The 16,274-nt window shown below is 57.4% G+C and overlaps 4 protein-coding genes across 4 annotated transcripts; 2 read left to right on the forward strand and 2 right to left on the reverse strand.

Moving 5' to 3' along the window:
• Positions 1 to 1,924, reverse strand: MRM3 (mitochondrial rRNA methyltransferase 3). Its single transcript, XM_082776203.1, has 4 exons — positions 1,701 to 1,924; positions 1,380 to 1,624; positions 804 to 971; positions 1 to 668 (listed from the first exon to the last, which is right to left on the reverse strand). Exons 1-4 carry the CDS (start codon positions 1,895 to 1,897, stop codon positions 103 to 105), a joined length of 1,176 nt encoding a protein of 391 aa, XP_082632329.1. The 5' UTR covers positions 1,898 to 1,924; the 3' UTR covers positions 1 to 102.
• GLOD4 (glyoxalase domain containing 4) lies at positions 1,917 to 7,331 on the forward strand. Its single transcript, XM_082776204.1, has 9 exons — positions 1,917 to 2,068; positions 2,269 to 2,318; positions 3,008 to 3,128; positions 4,118 to 4,262; positions 4,471 to 4,607; positions 4,915 to 5,001; positions 5,231 to 5,344; positions 5,431 to 5,517; positions 6,132 to 7,331. The coding sequence occupies exons 1-9, from the start codon at positions 1,979 to 1,981 to the stop codon at positions 6,195 to 6,197; spliced, it is 897 nt and encodes a 298-aa protein (XP_082632330.1). The 5' UTR covers positions 1,917 to 1,978; the 3' UTR covers positions 6,198 to 7,331.
• A 189-nt stretch (positions 7,332 to 7,520) lies between these two features.
• GEMIN4 (gem nuclear organelle associated protein 4) lies at positions 7,521 to 11,218 on the forward strand. The gene is made up of 2 exons (XM_082776063.1): positions 7,521 to 7,551; positions 7,641 to 11,218. The coding sequence occupies exons 1-2, from the start codon at positions 7,542 to 7,544 to the stop codon at positions 10,823 to 10,825; spliced, it is 3,195 nt and encodes a 1,064-aa protein (XP_082632189.1). The 5' UTR covers positions 7,521 to 7,541; the 3' UTR covers positions 10,826 to 11,218.
• Positions 11,219 to 11,348: 130 nt separating this feature from the next.
• On the reverse strand, positions 11,349 to 16,142 carry TLCD3A (TLC domain containing 3A). The gene is made up of 5 exons (XM_082776064.1): positions 15,974 to 16,142; positions 15,781 to 15,864; positions 13,670 to 13,883; positions 13,052 to 13,147; positions 11,349 to 12,800 (listed from the first exon to the last, which is right to left on the reverse strand). The coding sequence occupies exons 1-5, from the start codon at positions 16,093 to 16,095 to the stop codon at positions 12,531 to 12,533; spliced, it is 786 nt and encodes a 261-aa protein (XP_082632190.1). The 5' UTR covers positions 16,096 to 16,142; the 3' UTR covers positions 11,349 to 12,530.
• Between the last annotated feature and the right edge of the window lie 132 nt (positions 16,143 to 16,274).

Genomic DNA, 16,274 nt, shown 5'->3' on the forward strand with positions numbered 1-16,274 from the left:
CTCATTTATTACAAAGCAAACAGACCAAGCTGCTATTTTATTAACTCCTCTGGGGAGTGCCAAAAGGAAAAGATGCTGCTCCAGCACCCAAGTCTCAGCGGTTCAGCCCCCTACAGGGACCTTCTGCCTTTTGTCCTCCTGCTTGTTCCTCTGCAGCAACTGCCTCCTCCCTTCAAACAGCACGATGGCAGCAGCTACAGCGGAGTTGAGGCTGTCCACGCCAGGCACCATGGGGATCACCAGTCTCTTCCCACCAGTGCTGGCTGCCAGGTGAAGTGCGCCCGGGCTCAGGCCGTGGGTCTCTCCGCCAACCACTACCGCCGCTGGAGCCCGGATCCAGCTCTCGTAGTAATACCGTGTGGTGAGCTCGGGGGTGCAGCCGCCTGCCATTCCTTCCCCGTCCTCGTGTTCAGGAGGAGCAGCCGTGGGTTTGGATTTTACAGGAGCCTTCGGGTTGCCAGAAGCAAAGCCGAGCCTGCCAGCTCCCTGTGACACGGGCTCTGCCTCAGCCTGAGCGCCCGGGTCTTTGTGGTCGGCCACGCAGACCTGGACGGTGGCAGGGAGGTTGCTGGGGACAGATTCCCAGTCCAGGTTGGCAACGATGGGAATGCGAAAGTGAGCTCCCATGCCTGCACGAAGCACCTTTGGCTCCCATGGATCCACACACCCTGAGACAGAGGGGAGGAAAAGTGACGCTGCAGCAGCTCTGACAAACACTCAGTAACTGCTGAGCACTTCAAGCACCTGCCCTATCCCTGATTTGTTAAACTAAGCTTTTTTTCCCCCCAGAGAAAGGCTCTTACCTTTGGTGAGCAGCACTTTTTCACACCCTGCTCCAGCTGCAGACCTCAGGACCGTGCCCAGGTTTCCTGGATCCCGGATGTTGTCGCAGATGAGGACCATGGGCACCGAGCTGGCGAGCTGGGCAGCAGGGTAGGACATCTTGGTGGGGTCAGGCTTGGAAAAGATCCCTGAGGAGACAAAATGCTGATGAGCTCCTGGGTAATGCACTCCGAGGAGAGGGCTGCGTCTTATCTGACCCAGGTTTCCCTGAAGATGTGCTAGAGAAAGCCTTAGGAAAAACGCTGCTTAAAGGAAGTTTGTGAGGAGATTGTCACTTCACAGTAAGCACCATTTCCCAGTGGAGCGTGAGCACAGTGCTGTTAAAAATGAGCGTTAGCAACCTCCACTGAGTCTATCAGCCACTTTCACAGTTATCACAGCAGGCCAAAAAGAAGAGAGCTCTCACATCACACCACTCGTGACACCGTGCCAGCCTGCCTAGGAGCTGCTGGTGCAGGGATTGCCACCATCCCCTTATGAAGCGCTGGATACGTTTCCCTTTGCACGCTGTGGTGATGGTTCTTAGGGAATCTTACCTATAACCCCCTGTGGCGTTACGAGGTCGGACCAGCTCTTAATCTCCTCAAACTTCACCTTCACCAGGCTGGCTCCCTTCAGCCGCTCCTGGGGCAGCTCCCTCAGGAGCCCGGCGGCGCTGAAGAACAAACTGCAGGGCACGGCCCCGGCCTCCAGCGCGTCCCTGACGAGCCTCAGCCCCTCCAGCAGCACCTTCCCGTGCCGGTCCCGAAAGCTCCGCGACTTGGCGACGGTCACCACTTTTCTGAGGAAGAGAGAGAAAAAAAATCACCACAGGAGCCCGGCGGCGGGGACCCGGCTACCCGCGGGCTTCGCCTCACCGCAGCCTCCCGTCACCGGGCGCCGCCTTCTCGTACCACAGCCCCGGCCCGGCCGAGCTCCGCTCCACAGCGGGCGGCCCCACGGGGCTCCGCGGCTCCTCAGCCGGCTCCTGAGGCGGCGGCAGGACCCGCACCGGGCTCCTCCTCAGCGCCCGCACCCAGCGCCGCCCGCCGAGCCCCATCCCCAGCGCCGCCATCTCGCGGCGCCGCCTCCCTCTCGTCAGCTCTGCGCCTGCTGACGGCATCGGGGGGAGTCAGGAGGCGGTGGCAGCGGGGCCATGGGGATGCGGCGGGCTCTGCACTTCGTCTTCAAAGTGGGCGACCGCCCGCGCACAGCGCGCTTCTACCGCCAGCTGCTGGGCATGAGCGTGAGCGCGGGGCAATGCAGGCGGGAAGGGCCCTGAGGGGAGCGGCCCCTGAGGGGAGGACGGGACCGCGGCACCCCGGGCTCAGCCCCGGTTTCTCCTCGTTTTCTCCTCTTTTTCTCCTCGTTTTCTCCTCGGTTTGTCTCCTCGCAGCCCTGTTTTCTCCTTCCCGCCTTCACTTGTTTTGGTTTCCTCCCCGCCAGGTTCTGAGGCACGAGGAGTTCGAGGAGGGCTGCAAGGCGAGCTGCAACGGGTGAGTGCCGCGCGCCCCCCGCGCTGAGCGCTTGTTTCTCGTAAACCCGCTGTCTGTCGTGGCTGGGCATGTATCAGTGCTTTTTTTGTGTGAGTTTGGGGGGTTTTATAAAGTTATTCCCTTGGGATGGGCAGTGCTGCTTTGTGGGTAGGTGTGGAGTTCACACTGGAACACAAATATTGCCACATTACATCCCTCCAGCGTAAAATGATCCTTCAACATCTCCTCAGAATTCTACCCTATTATTTACTGCCTTATAGACAGAAGGCTTGAGTGAAAAATCCTCCCTGGCAGCCCCCAGGGCTTCCGTCAGCCCCCTTCCCGTGGCTGACAGCGTTCTGGCAGCCTGTCACTGCTTTCTTTTCCTGCTCTGTGCTCCCGTCACGCCAGCTGAGGCACGAGCAGTGTGTGAGGTGTTAGTGGGCAGACCTGGCTCTGTCGCCCGATCAGGAGCGGCAGCCTAAGAGCACAACTCCCAAGGGTGGGAAGGTGCCCGCTGCGTGCTGCGGGGTCGCCACGAGCTGCCCCATGAACTCAGCAAAACATCACCTCCTGCTCGCTTAATGAGGGGGGCACCAGGTTGGCTGTGCCCTTTGTTTTAGAGATGCAGTTCTTTGTCGAAACATCAATGCTTGCAACTCTTGGTATTTATTTCTCGTATTCACTAAAAATAAATGTGGATGTTCTAGCCCTTATGATGGAAAATGGAGCAAAACAATGGTGGGCTACGGGCCAGAAGACAATCACTTTGTTGCAGAATTGACTTACAACTATGGTATTGGAGAATATCGCCTTGGCAATGACTTCTTGGTAAGTGCTAAAGTTAGCAAAATCTCTGTCCTTTTGATAAGCTTTTTGTTTAGGAGTCTCTTCTGTATATAGCTTGTAAAGATGTCTTTTTTTTTTTTTTTTTTATTAATACAGTTTGACACTTTTTATTCTTGCTTTTGTAGCTGTCTCCAAGCTGGAAGAGCAAAAAGTAGAGCAGCTTTGTGTTCCCTTAGGGTCCAGGAAAGGCTTCCTTGAGCACTTCCCAATTTGTAGTTGCTGTGCTTAGGACAGCTGATGTTTGCTGGCAGATCCAACCTGAAATTATTCACTAAGGAGGATCTTGCTGTAGAAGAACACACTTCTATTTGTTATTTGTGTTTATTATTATTATTTCTTTTTTTTACTAGCTGATAGCCAGCAAAGATCTCATTTCTTCTACAAAAATTTGTAGTGTGTTTGCTTACTGCTTCCCCTGAGCTAATATTCTTTCCCCAGTTTGAAAGCTGTTAAGAAACAGGCAGTGAACAACAAATATCTGCCCAATCTGATAGAACAGTTAGGAACTTGCTTTTTTTTTCTGTACAATGCATTGACTCAGACTTTTAAATTCCTTTTCCTTTACGTTTCCCTTTGTCGTGAAAGAGGGGCAGAATAATGCATTCCACATCTATGGGAGGTGCAAGCTTAGAATAAGTTTATTTTCTAGGAGTGAGATATCTGCTTCTCAGGAGATTGTGCAGTAGAAAGTAATCCATTTTGTTCCTGGTCATTTGTAGAGGCAGGCTACTGAAAGGCAGGACTTCTGCACCATGCACCCTGCCTGCGATGGTCAGATCTCCTTGACCACAAGCACAGGTTGGAGCAACCATTGTGGCCAACGGTGCCTGGAGAATGAAAGCGATACAGAGAGAGTTCTCCCCACAGATGCATGTGACGGGGAAGCACAGTGTTAGTGCGGCTGGGCAAGTGGTGGCTTCTTGGCCATTGTTGCTCCAGGGAATTGTGCATGTCTGTTCTGTGCTTGGCAGGGCATAACACTTGTGTCCAGCCAGGCTGTGAGCAATGCGAAGGAGATGGGGTGGCCCCTCAAGGAAGTCACAGCTGGTGTTTTTGAAACTGAAGCGCCTGGTGGTTACAAGTTCTACTTGGAAGACAAGGAACAGCTAAAGCAAGGTGAGACGCACACACTCGCTCTTCTTTGTGTTCTAAAGAGATCTGTGAGTGGGGTATTAGAATTGGCTGTGCATTTGTCTCTGGCATTTTATGAAACAAGGATGTATTTGTATTATTTCTCTGTCACTTTTCTTCTCAAGAATGTAAAACCGCAAGTTTACAGCTGCGATGTGTTTGTAACTAAGCCTCAGTTATTGCAATCTCACAGATCCTGTGCTGAAGGTAACCTTGGGTGTCTCCGATCTGCATAAGTCCATTAGCTACTGGTCTGATTTGCTTGGGATGAAAATATATGAGAAGGATGAAGAAAAACAAAGGGCCTTGCTAGGTTATGCAGATAACCAGGTTAGTCCTGGAAAATTTTCCAAGTATTTGAGTCGTGTGTCATAGGAATCTCTTCTTCTGTGCAAAAAAAGTCTTAAAGGAAAAAAACTCTAGATAAAAGCAACTGTGAACTTAACTCTGCACTGAAATTAAAGCATTGGGGCTCATAACTGCATTTTGTAGCTGAAAGCTAGGGTTTGCTCTGAGTAATTCTGACTCACTGGAAAATGAGAAATTGAGAAAATACTTGTATGGGCAATGATGAAATTGTCTGCCACAGTGAAAAGCTGGAGATCCGTGCAAGTTAGGCTTTCTTGTTTTCTTTCAGTGTAAGCTGGAGCTGAAGACCGTTGGAGGAGCAGTGGATCACGGGACAGCGTTTGGGCGGATTGCCTTTTCCTGTGCAAAGGAAGAGGTAGTAATTGTGCTTCCCTTACGCTTAGTGTCACCCAGCCAGCTAGTGGGAGATGAAGTTCTAGTATTAGCAAAGTATCTCAGGTGTGCACAAAACAGATACTAGGTTTATGTTTCTGGTGGTGGGAATGCAATTAAGTTGCATATAACAGGAAACTGTAGATGAAAACAACCTGACTGCATGTGAGCTTCATCTGAGTGGGGTTGATGTTGTTTGCTTTCTGTTTAAGTTGCCAAACATTGAAGCACTGATGAAAAAGGAGAATCAGAAAATTTTAACACCTCTGGTTAGCTTGGACACACCCGGCAAAGCTACAGTGCAAGTGATTATTTTGGCTGATCCTGTGAGTAGTACTGGAAATAATAATAAACTCAATTCAAATTTCGCTGTCCCAATCTTCTAACTTATCTGCTGTCAAATTTGGTTTAGGATGGCCATGAAATCTGTTTTGTGGGAGACGAGGCATTTAGAGATCTGTCCAAGGTGGATCCTAATGGTGACAAACTGTTAAATGATGTAAGTAATAGACAGACATTTATTTTCATCCTGATTATAGACACCTGTAGAATCTAACCTTCTTTCCATGGAGGCTCCTTTTAGTTCCACCTGGAGTTTTATGAGAAGCAAGCGATATAGTGCTTTAGCTCGGGCTGCTGTCCTGCTAAGGAAAACAAAACAATTTTTAAAGTTCACTTCAGCAATGCAGCTAGAGTTCTCCAGCCTTGCTGTCAAGGCAGCTGGTGGTGGTGTGTCCTGTTGGACTCGCCAGCAGCACTCATCTGCACGTTATTACGGAAAATGTGAATTGTGGCACTAACATCAGTGCAGATGAACACTCTGCTGAAGGGCTCTGGTGTAGAGCATGAGCTCTGTGTGAAGGTGTCGAAACTCTTCCTGTTTTATTGCTGTATTACCAAATCATCTGTTTTTGCAGCAGCAGAGGCCGTTGGTTTTCGGTGCCCGTTTTCATTGCTAGTATATGCACAAAATAGCTTCCCCATCAGAATGGCTTTCCCCTGGATTAAGAGTTTCTCACAATCAATCCGGTTTTGTAGGGCTGAGTGTGGGCAGCCAGGTGTTTGGCTGACTCAGCTGCAGTTCTGAACATGTTTGTGCTTTTCTTTGTGCAGGCCATGGAAGCAGACAAGAGTGACTCGTGGTTTGCTGCGCAAAAGAAGAAGAAGGCGTCTGCTTAGCTGGAGAAAGAGGCAGGACTGGCTGGTCATTTGTGCCTTGGTTTTTGTCTGAGCAAAACGCCGATCATCTGTGACGTGTTGCATTGCCCCTTCCAGTGGGAGGGCACAGTGATGTCCCATCATTTTTTTTGTTTGTTTTAGGCTTGTATCTCTTGTTGTTGCTCTCTCCTTTCAAGCAAATGTCATGTGCTCCTTCATACATGGGTGAAAATTAAGGAATAGGTTGGGCATGTGTCTTCCAAAGAGGAGCCATCAGAAGAACCTTACGTATTTCTAGTGTGATTATACTTGAAAAAGAGCTTGCTAGGTTAATTAGAATATCCACTTCTGTAATTAATGAGCTTTAGCTGTCCCGATTTGCGGTTTAGGGCAGGGACTTTCAGGCAGCCATTGCAAAGACCCTGCTTTGGTGGTGAGGTGCCAGGTGAGGGGAGGGGCTGCTCGTGGACCATTCAAGCACTTTGGCCATCAGAGCGAATGCCTCCCTGAGATCACAGCCATTATCTTGTGGAAGCATGCGGCTCTGCTGGTCTGAAACAAACGGCAGCTCCATGCCAAGCTGTTCCCCAGCTTTCAAGGTGAGGCATTCACTCGAGAAGCCTGTGGTGGATCTCGCTGGGATTGTGCTGCACGAGGTTGCTCTGGGCTCCTGCGTATGTCAGCATGTGGAGCATCTCAGGTTCCAGGCATGTAACCATCAAGTGTGTTCTGCCGGGGTGCCAGCAGGCAGCTCAAAATAAGTATATAATGGTTTTGTAATTAGCTTTGATGTGGAATTACCCTCGGAAATAACAGTCCAAGGGTTATTTCATCAGAATGAAATCGGCTTTTCCCAGTGGAACAAGAATTGGGGGTGCAGGGGGGGATTACCCACATGGTACATGTCGGGCGTGCTGCCTAGCTTTTAACTTTTCTTGGAGAAAGCCTTTAGTGTCATGGAAAAAGCAGGCAAAATCAACAGCATTAGCAATCACTGAGACACAGTGCCTGTAGCAAATGAGTTTAAAGGGGGGAGAAAAGCCCTCGATGTGATTTTTGGTATGTTTTTGATGCAGTTGGCTGAACCACAGCCTGATCAGGCTGAGCCTGAACTGTGCAATCGGCCTTTACATGAATAAAAAGTGATTCGTGACGAGGCTGCGCCTCCTGTCCTTCCAGCCCCCCGCCGCGCCCTTTTAGGGCAGCTTTCCCCTAAATTCGGCCTCGACGCCTTAAAGCAACCCAAAATCCCTTTGGAGGGGGGGGGGGGGGGGCGAGCAGCGCCTCCTCCCCGCCGCCAGGAGCCGCTGCGGGCCGGCAGCCGTCGGGGGGGGGGCGCCTGAACCGGCCTCGGAGCGCGCCGCCATGGAGCCAGGTGGGAGAGGGGGACACGGGGGGATCCCGGGGGGGAGCTCGGGGTCCCGGGGGGGGGCTCGGTTAACCTTGCGCCGCGTGTCTCCGCAGGACCCTGGGGCGTGTGCGAGGAGATGGCCATCCTGCACGGCGCCTTCCTGCTGGCCTCCAGGCTGGTCCAGCCGCGGGCGCTGAGCGAGCTGCGCAAAGGCGAGTGGGCGCTGGTGGGACCCCCCATCACCGACGCCCTGAAGGAGATCGGCGCCCGCTGCCCCTCCCCACCGCAGGGCAGCCTGTGGAAGAAGGAAGCCGTGGCCATCGTCTGGGCCAAGGTGCTGCTGCCTGCCCCCCCCGCCGCCTCGCTGGACCAGGAGTGGAGGGAAGATGCGTTTTTCTCGGTGGGCAGGATGATCCCCGACGTGAACCACACCGTCCTGTTCGAGCTGGTCAAGGCCCTCGGCGAGCCCCAGCATTTTGTGCAGCTGCTGCTGGCGCTGCCCCACGCCGTGCTCCGCGACGAGCTGCAGCGCTTGGTGCAGTACGTCGCGAGCGAGACGTCCCCGTCGGACATCAGGTTCTTGCTGGACGTCTGGTGGGAGATGATGAGACACGAGGAGGGGCAGGAAGACAGAACAGTCTCTACGTTCAGCGCCCTCGTGCATCAGCATGGGGGTGAGTCCTCTCCGGACGATGGACTTCAGCCCCCGAAGAGGTTCAAGGGTGACCCTGGCTCTCTGAGTGGCTCTCCCGCTGCCGCCAGCCTGCTCATGGTCCTGGTAGAGGGGCTAAAGGAAACCTACAGGAGCATTGCCCAGCCCCGCGTGAAGTGCTGCGCCTTGGCCAACCTGGTGGAGCTGCTGTCGGCGTTCACCGAGCTGGCAGCAGAGGGCAGCCCCCTCCCTGTCACGGAGTACCTGGAGAAGGTCAGCTCGGTGGTCAGCCTCTGGAGCAGCGATGCTGAAAGCCAGTACCACCACAGGGCGCTGGATGAACAGGTAAAAGAGGCTGAGAGAAGCATGAGCTTCTCGTCCCTGGCCAAGCTCTCGCGTGAGGAACTCTTTGTGGGTTTGGACTTTCTCTGCAGCTTGCTGCATGCCTGGGGAGAGGAGCTGCAGGGCATCCTGAGCAGCTCGGAGGATCCCTGCTACGAGAGCTACCGGCTCCTCGATGCTCTTACTGCCTTCAGGAAGAACCTGGTTTGCTTCTCTGAGAACGGAGGCCTGAGTAAGGATGAGATGCACAAAGCGATTGAGCTGCCACAGACCATCGAGGACTTTCTCAGGGAGATCAGCACCAGCCAGAAGAGCAAGGATTCAGACACCTGCCTTGTGTCTTCAGTTGCCATGACAATCATCGAGCAAAAGCTGCACCGGCACGTGGAGATGTGCTCCGTTTTTGCTTCTGAAGAGGCCTGGGTCTTTTCAAAGGGCTGGGTTGACTGCCTTGTGAAAAACAAGGAGCTCTTCCAGAAGCCAGAGCTAGTTCTGAAATTGCTGCAGACTCTGGTCAACTTTGCCAAGTCCTGCCGAGACAGGGAGGCCAGGGAGATGCAGATGCAAGTAACCAAAGCCATCGTGGAATGTTACAGCGAGCTTTCACTGCCTGACAAAAACCAAGTGATCTCGGGCGTCCTGGCATCTTGGGGGGGGGCAGGTCTGTCCCTGAACTTGCAGGTGGTTGTGGAGGGGTTCCAGGAGGATCTCAACGTGACGTTCAACCAGATCACAAAGAGTGTGTCTGACGAAGGCCTTACCAGGGCTGTGGCTTCTGTGGCCAGGCTCACGCTGCTGTACCCTGAGGCCACCCTGAAGCAGGTTTGTAGTCTTGCCGTTGTCAACCTAGGATCACACCAGTTCCTTGCGCAAATCCTCTGCTCCCTCCCAGCGCTGAGCTTCCTGGAGACACACGACGATCCAGGCAGGCCACGCAGCCTGGTGGTGCGGTGCCTGAAGGAGGCAGTATGGGAGAAGCTTTCTGCTGCAAGGGAGAAGGAGCAGTTCCTCGAGTTTCTGGCCTTTCTCGTGCAGCCAAGCTCAGCTGTTCCACTTGTGTCACCTGCAGAGGTGACCAAAGCCTTTGTCCTTCCCTATTTGAAATCAGACTGCGCTCAAACCGAGCTGAGCCTGCAGATCCTCAGTAAAGTTTTGGGGATACCGTCCTATCCAGAAGAGGACTGGATCAAGTCCTGCCACCCGTTCCCGCTTCTCCTCAGCCTCTGCAAGCTCCTAGATGGCTACACAAAGTACTGGCATCAGCCCAGGGACCAGCCCTTCCCTTCACTGGAGACCAAAGACCTGGTGCTGAGCACCCTAGGCCAGCTCTGTGAGGTTTTAAGACCAGAAGCTGCTCCCTCCCCGGAGGTGTGGGTCCAGTCACTGGCGTGGCTTCACAGGAAGGTGGCGTCACTGGACTGGACCGTCGGCCTCCGTCTGAAGAAGTTTTTCGGAGACCACTTTAAGAATGAGGTCCCAGCCACGCTGTTTGAGATCTGCAAGCTCCCCGAAGACGAGTGGACATCCCAGTCTTTGCCGGCCTATGGGCCGGGCAGTGGGCTCCTGGCGTGGATGGAGTGTTGTTGCGTGTCCACAGCGCTCAGGGAGACGATGCTGACGCTCCTCGTGGTCAACGTGGACAACCCTGAAGAAGTGAATCTCTTCAGCAAAGGCTTCCTGGTGGCCCTCGTACAGGTCCTCCCTTGGTGCAGCCACAGCGAATGGAAGAGGCTCGTGCACGTGGTCACAAACCTGCTGGAGAGGCAAGTGTTGCACGTGCCCTACACGCTGGAGTACGTGCAGTACATGCCCCTGCTCAACCTCCGGCCGTTTGCCCGCTCCCTCCAGCTCTCTGTGCTCTTCCTGCGGGGCTTCCAGCTCCTCTGCAGCTCCAGCTGTTCCTCCTGGCTGCCGGCAGAGGCCTGGCTCCACGTGGTGCAGCTGTACTGCGGCAGCCTCACGGACCTGCTGAGCTCCATCAAGAGCCCCGCGGGGTCGCCCTCGCAGCCCCCTGAGGCCAGGAGCCCGGCGGAGGAGGTGGCCTTTGTCTGCATCCAGATGTTCTGCCACCTCCTGCACGTCGCTGCCATGCTGCCGCCGGACAGCGGGTGCGGCGAGCCGCTGGTGGTGGTGGCCTTGGAGATCCTCTCGCAGTACGAGGCGTTCAGCTCCGCCGACAAGTCCCCCAGCAGCGTGCTGCGGAGAGCCAACGAGAGGCACTTCTTGGAGTCCATCACGGACAACGTCGGCGACCAGGAGCTGCGCAGCACCCTCCTGCAGAAGCTCAGCAAGCTGGGAGCCTAGGCAGCCCCTTCACTCAGGGGTGGCACAAGGAGCTGAGGGCAACAGGGTTGAGCGTCGGCCCTGCCGCAGGGGACCTGCTATGTGGAAAGCTGTAAGATCTGTAATAAACCTCGTCTATTTTTCTCTTTTGAACCTATTTCCCCCCTGCTGTGTTCTCTCCTAACCCAAGCAGCGAAGGGGCCATGCAAAGATGGCTGGGAGCAGCTTTTTTTTTTTTTTCCCCAGTGTGAATAGCTGCGAACACAACTGCTGCCAGTCCTGCCTCCGACCTTGCAGCATCAGGGAAATCATTTCCCTGCGGCTCCCCTGCCGCCAGCCCTTCTCCTCGTGGCAGGCAGGTGGTTGTGTTTGCTGTACGCTGCCGGAGGGGGGAAAGCGAGTCAGGCGAGCGCTCTGCGGGACCCGCAGGTACCTCTGGCACTGGGTGTGGGCTGCCCCGGGGTGGGTGTGGGTACCCTGCTGCCTTGGTGCCTCCCCGCCCAGCAACGAATGGCACGTGGGGAGAGGCAGCCGGTGGCACAACTGAGGAAAGAAGTCTTTATTTATTGGTCTCTTCCGACAGGTGCAATAGTGAACAGGGCAGTGGTGGTGCAGTAGTAAACAGGGCAGTGTTAGTGCAAACTGAGATGCCTTATTGGCCTTTTTGTCTTTACGTAAGGCACGGTATTTGTAATAAAACCAGCGAGATACAAGTATTTGTAGTGGGTAGCAAGCGGATTATAGCGCCTCGATAGGTAACGTAACAGTAGTGTTTCTGCAATAACCGACTGCGTGCTGGAAAAGGCCCCCTCGTCTTCCTCCCAGCCTGTGCAGCCACGGCTGGGACGAGACCTGATACCCCAAGAAATGGTCTCCCAGTTCGGCCCTTTCCAGCCCTCCTTTTTAGCTTTCAGACAGAATGAAAGGCACAGAGCGGCCACCGGTCTCTCAGCTGCCCTGCAGCAGAGGGAACCCCAGGATGGGGCAGGAGGGACAGACCCTACACCCTGAGCTCAGGCTGCTGCTGCTGGTGTCAGCTGGAGGTGAGCAGGGGCGAGGAGCAACCGTTGTAGGATCCTGGTGTCAACTTCTCCCTCCAGCCCTGCCAGCAGCAGCTGTAGTGAGAAGCCCCTGGGGGGCAAGCGGAGAGCCCGAAGTGACTCTGAGCCCCGCATCAGGGAGGTGTGTGTGGGAGGCTGGGTGCAGCCGTAGCTTAAGGGCAACGTTGGTGATGATTGGGAACGGGCTGTGCAGAACCACGGCTCTGCTCCCTGCTGGAGGCTGTAAACCAGAGCTGGAGGAGTGGCTCTGAGCAGTGGCAGGGACAGCACACGGCTCCCCACGGCCCCTGCACCGCTGCGTGGGGCTGGGCGCGCTCCAGCATCGCCTACGCTGCTGCTCCGCAGGGCCCTTCGCGCCGCGCCTCGCTCTGTGCTGGAATCAGTCCCAAAATCGGGAGGATTTGTAACTTTGGGCTGGAGGACGCCAGGCGCAGGAACAACGTGGGAGGAGATTTCCCCCAGAAAGTCCCCCCAGCTGCGGCCGGCGCTGCCTGGCACGGCGGCGGAGACGGCAAAGCTGCCTCACGCCCGAGCAGCCTCGCGGTACGGATGCTTCTGCTGCTCTGCCCCCGCTCCAGGCCCTGCAGCGCTGGCCGTGGAGGCAGAAGAGCCGGGGGGGGCACAACCCTTCTGCAGCCCCCGCGCTCGGCTGCCTCTGCCGGCCGTCAGCTGCTCTTGTCGGCGGGCGAGCGGCCGTAGAGGCGGGCGGCCTTGCGGCAGATGAGGCCGAACCAGTAGAGCTGCGGGGCGAGGAGGGAGGCGTTGGCGATGTTGCAGTGCAGGGGGATGCGGAAAGGCACCAGGTAGAGGGGGATCCCCGCCTGCCTGGCGTAGGCCGCGTACATGAAGGGGAAGAGGAGAATGCGGCAGAGGAAGAAAGTCACCAGGATGAGGATCCCGTTCACCTTGTGCAGGAGCGTGTGCTGCATCTTGAGCTGGGGAAGGAAGAAGGCGAGAGAAGGTGACGGCCGTGCTCGGAGCATGGAGATGCAGCAGCGGCCGGAGCTGGTTCTGCCCCACGGCCCTACAGGCCAGGAGCTGGGTGTAGGGGAGCGGGGAGAGCTCCAAACGCAGCCCCCTGCACCCCGGTGCTGTGGAGGGGAGCAGGGGCCCATCCACCCGCTGAGCCTGACCCTGAGGCTGAGCAGAACGGCAGCGATCAGCCCCGTCCCCCCCCTTCGCGTACCTGCATGAGGATTTTGCCTAGCGACACAAAAGGAGTGCTCAGCTCTGCCGTGAAGATGCAGCCCACGAAGAAATCCCCCAGCTCTCCCCTGAAGTGCTGCGAACAAAGACAGCGGTGAGGGGCTGCGCTCAGGGCCCGGCTGACGGCCCCGCTGGTTTCAGGAGAGGTGGGTTGGATTTAACACCGAGCATCTCCCCGGGCTCAGGGCTCCAGCCAGGCAGCGACACTTTGCCAGACACAGCCTTGGCTGTGCTGCGTGTGATGCCAGCCAAGTAACTGTGAGCGGAGACCCTCCGCAGGTCGGTCTGAGCTGGGAGAAAAGCACCGAGCAAGTGAGCAGGTCCCTTCTGGGGCAGGTGGGGACCCTCCTCCGTGGGGAGCTTGCAGGGCGTGAGGAGGACGCTGCCCTGTCTGGGAGCAAGGGGCAGGACGCGGTGACACCCAGCCGTGCTCCAGGGCAGGGACATCTGGGGACAGGAGGGAAGGAGTTGCAGATGGTGACGCAGGGAACGAGGCTCGTTGGGCAAGGGAAGGACCCGCGGTGATGCAACCATCCGCGGTGACACCCAGGGACACCCCCATGGGGCTGCGTGCACGGCAGCCGTGCCTGGCCCTTACCTGGGCGACGGGGGTGAGCACGATGAGGATGAAGAGGTGGTGGGTCACCATGAGCCGCTCCTGCAGCAGGAAGCTGCGCACGCTGGCCAGCGAGTGCTTCTTCTCCGCCACCCCCTTCTCCTGGCTCTTGTGCCAGTGGCAGAGGTACATGACGTAGATGTCGTAGGTCATGTAGGGGACGAGGACCCAGATGTACTCCACAGCCAGCCAGTGCCTGGGGAGGGAGCAGCACACGGAGGTGTGGTGTGGGGGGGAGACCCACGCCTGCCACTGCAGCGAGGGGGTGTCAAGGCAGAGCACGGCCTGACAGCACCCCGGGGCCCATCTGCCAGTGTGTAAGGCGGTTGTGTTCCTGCACCCGTGCTACTTGGAGTGAAGGGGGAGTGACGGGTGATTCCTGAAGGCAGCAGGCAAGCGGTGCTCTAAAAGCAAGGTGTTTATCCAGGTGGTGCCTTGAGGTTTCTGCTAGGGCCGTGCAATCAGCCCTGCAGCAGGCAGGAAAGCCACAGCCACGAGTGACAGAGACCCCCAGCTCCTGAGGAACCCAGGGGCTCCCAGTACCCCTAGGGTCTGCTCTGCAGAACCGTGACTGTTCCCCGCAGTATTTGGGGGCCCAGCACCCCCTTCCCCAAGGACGCTTCCTCAGCACTGCCCCGTTGGTGGCTCGCCGTGCCAGGCGCCGCAGGGCTGAGCACAAACACGGGGCGATAGCACGGCAGGCAGGTGTGTGCCGGGGCTGGAGAGCTGCGCAGGGCAGCTGCACGGCACCTCCCCGCATCCAGGGCTCGTCTGCCAGCCCCGCAGCACGCAGTGCCCCCCGGGACAGCCGGAGCCAACGCCTGGTGGGAATAAAACACCGAGCCTGGATCCCTTCTGCGTGCCCCTCCTGTCGGCTGCCCAGCCCGGGTCAGTGTCTGAACACAGCCGGAGACCTCAGAGTTAACTGGAGGTGCCTGGCCCGGAGTTGGGAGAGTGAAGCGCGAGATGTTTAATATAGGCAATAAATCCCTGAGAGACGTTTGTCTGTTGGGAAATAATTGCACGCAGATGCCTGTTCCCAAAGTATGTCGGAATCCCGGTTGCACAACCCGGCTGCAGTAACCCCTGCTCGGCGCGGGGACCGGGCTCCTCGAAAAGCACCGAGCGGAGCTGCAGGGGCAGGGAAAGCACCGCTGCTCCCAGAAACATAGCTCGGGGCCCGAATAAACCGGCTCTTGCTCTCCTGCTGCCTCAAGAAAAATTCCCTTGGGTGCGTTCCTACTGCGGCCAGGAAGAAATCCAAAACGCGTGGCTATCCCGGGGAGGGGGGCGGACGGGCCCTTGTTGGTACAACTCGCCCAGGGCTTCGGAGGGCAATTAGGGTGCCAGCAGTACAATGCTCGTCTGCCTGTGTAAATAAATTGGCAGCTTTTATTGCAGCCCTTGTGCTGCTTCCTGGCTCTCTGTCTTGCTGTCGTTCTCCCAGCCCTTCCCCGCTGAGCGCTGTGCTGCAGTTACCCCAGATACAAGGGAAATCTGGGTCTCTGGCCGCAGAGCCACGGGGCTGGGATTGTTCCCCTGACCACAGGGCGGGTTTTGGAGGGTTGAGGTCCAACTCCCTGGGATCCTGCTGCAGCGAGAGGAGATTTTTGTACCCGTGTGCCCGAGGCACTGCCGTGACCCGAGGCCGCTCGCCGCCCTGAACGGCCCTGGATGCTCTGCGGGCACGAGGATGCTCACGCAGTGGGCAGCCGGGCTCTGTGCGGGTGCTCTCACCACCACCCTTAGCGCTGATTCACACCCCGAAGAGCCCAAATCTGGCACGATGCTCACCCACCGCCCCGCCACGGCTGCGTTCTCCGCGCCTCCTCTTTCCGTGCCGCTCTCAGCTCTGCCTTCCAGCCTCTTACCCCGAGTGGCTCTGCTCAGGGCTCCTCACGGGGCGGCTGCCGTGAGCCCCGGACGATCCAGGGCTGCTCCCCGAGCACCACCAGCCACACTCCCGGGATTTCTTCTCCGGGACCTGCGGGGCTGCCCCTCTCCGGCCACCCCCGGCTGGGTGCGGACCCGCAATAACGGGGACCCCCCCACCCCCGGCACCCCCCCACCCCCGGCACCCCCTCTCCCGTTACCTGTCTCGCACCACATCCCCGCAGCTAAGCACCACCGTGAGCCCCGACACCGTCGCCATCGTAGCTTGGACCGTGGACACCACCCTGCAAAAACGGCGGCGAGGGGGGGGGGGGGGCGGCTCAGACACCGACCCGGGGCACCCCCCCGCCACCATCACCACCACCACCACCCCCCTCCCGGCCCCCTCTCTACCTGCCGCTGAGCAGGACGCGGTCTCGGCTGCTCCATGCCGGGGCCGCCCAGCGCAGCGCCCGGGTGCAGAGGGCGAAGAGCCCCGGGAAGAAGGCGGAGGCGAGGCCGAGCGTGCGCCACATGGGGCCCGCGCCGCCGCCGCCGCCACCTCCCGCCACCACCTCCCGCCACCGCCGGGGCGCGCCGCGGAGCCCCGCCCACACAAGCCACGCCCCTCTAGACCACGCCCCCTCCGTTAAGCCTTGGCCGCTCAGTTAAGCCCCGCCCTCTAGGTTAAACCCCGCCCTCTAGGTTAAGCCCC

This window comes from Aythya marila (genome assembly GCF_965140915.1).
Source record: "Aythya marila genome assembly, chromosome: 20".
In the NCBI taxonomy this organism is placed as follows: Eukaryota; Metazoa; Chordata; class Aves; order Anseriformes; family Anatidae; genus Aythya; species Aythya marila.

Excerpts from the sequence above, each read along its gene's own strand:
- GLOD4 (XM_082776204.1), top strand. The coding sequence starts at position 1,979 with ATGGGGATGCGGCGGGCTCTGCACTTCGTCTTCAAAGTGGGCGACCGC. Across the intron at positions 2,069-2,268 it reads GCCAGCTGCTGGGCATGAGC|GTTCTGAGGCACGAGGAGTT; the intron begins GTGAGCGCGGGG and ends CCTCCCCGCCAG. Across the intron at positions 2,319-3,007 it reads TGCAAGGCGAGCTGCAACGG|CCCTTATGATGGAAAATGGA; the intron begins GTGAGTGCCGCG and ends TGGATGTTCTAG.
- TLCD3A (XM_082776064.1), bottom strand. The coding sequence starts at position 16,095 with ATGTGGCGCACGCTCGGCCTCGCCTCCGCCTTCTTCCCGGGGCTCTTC. Across the intron at positions 13,884-15,780 it reads GGGGATGTGGTGCGAGACAG|GCACTGGCTGGCTGTGGAGT; the intron begins GTAACGGGAGAG and ends CTCCCTCCCCAG. Across the intron at positions 12,801-13,051 it reads TAGGCAAAATCCTCATGCAG|CTCAAGATGCAGCACACGCT; the intron begins GTACGCGAAGGG and ends TTCCTTCCCCAG.
- MRM3 (XM_082776203.1), bottom strand. The coding sequence starts at position 1,897 with ATGGCGGCGCTGGGGATGGGGCTCGGCGGGCGGCGCTGGGTGCGGGCG. Across the intron at positions 1,625-1,700 it reads CCCGGTGACGGGAGGCTGCG|AAAAGTGGTGACCGTCGCCA; the intron begins GTGAGGCGAAGC and ends TCTCTTCCTCAG. Across the intron at positions 669-803 it reads AAAAGTGCTGCTCACCAAAG|GGTGTGTGGATCCATGGGAG; the intron begins GTAAGAGCCTTT and ends CCTCTGTCTCAG.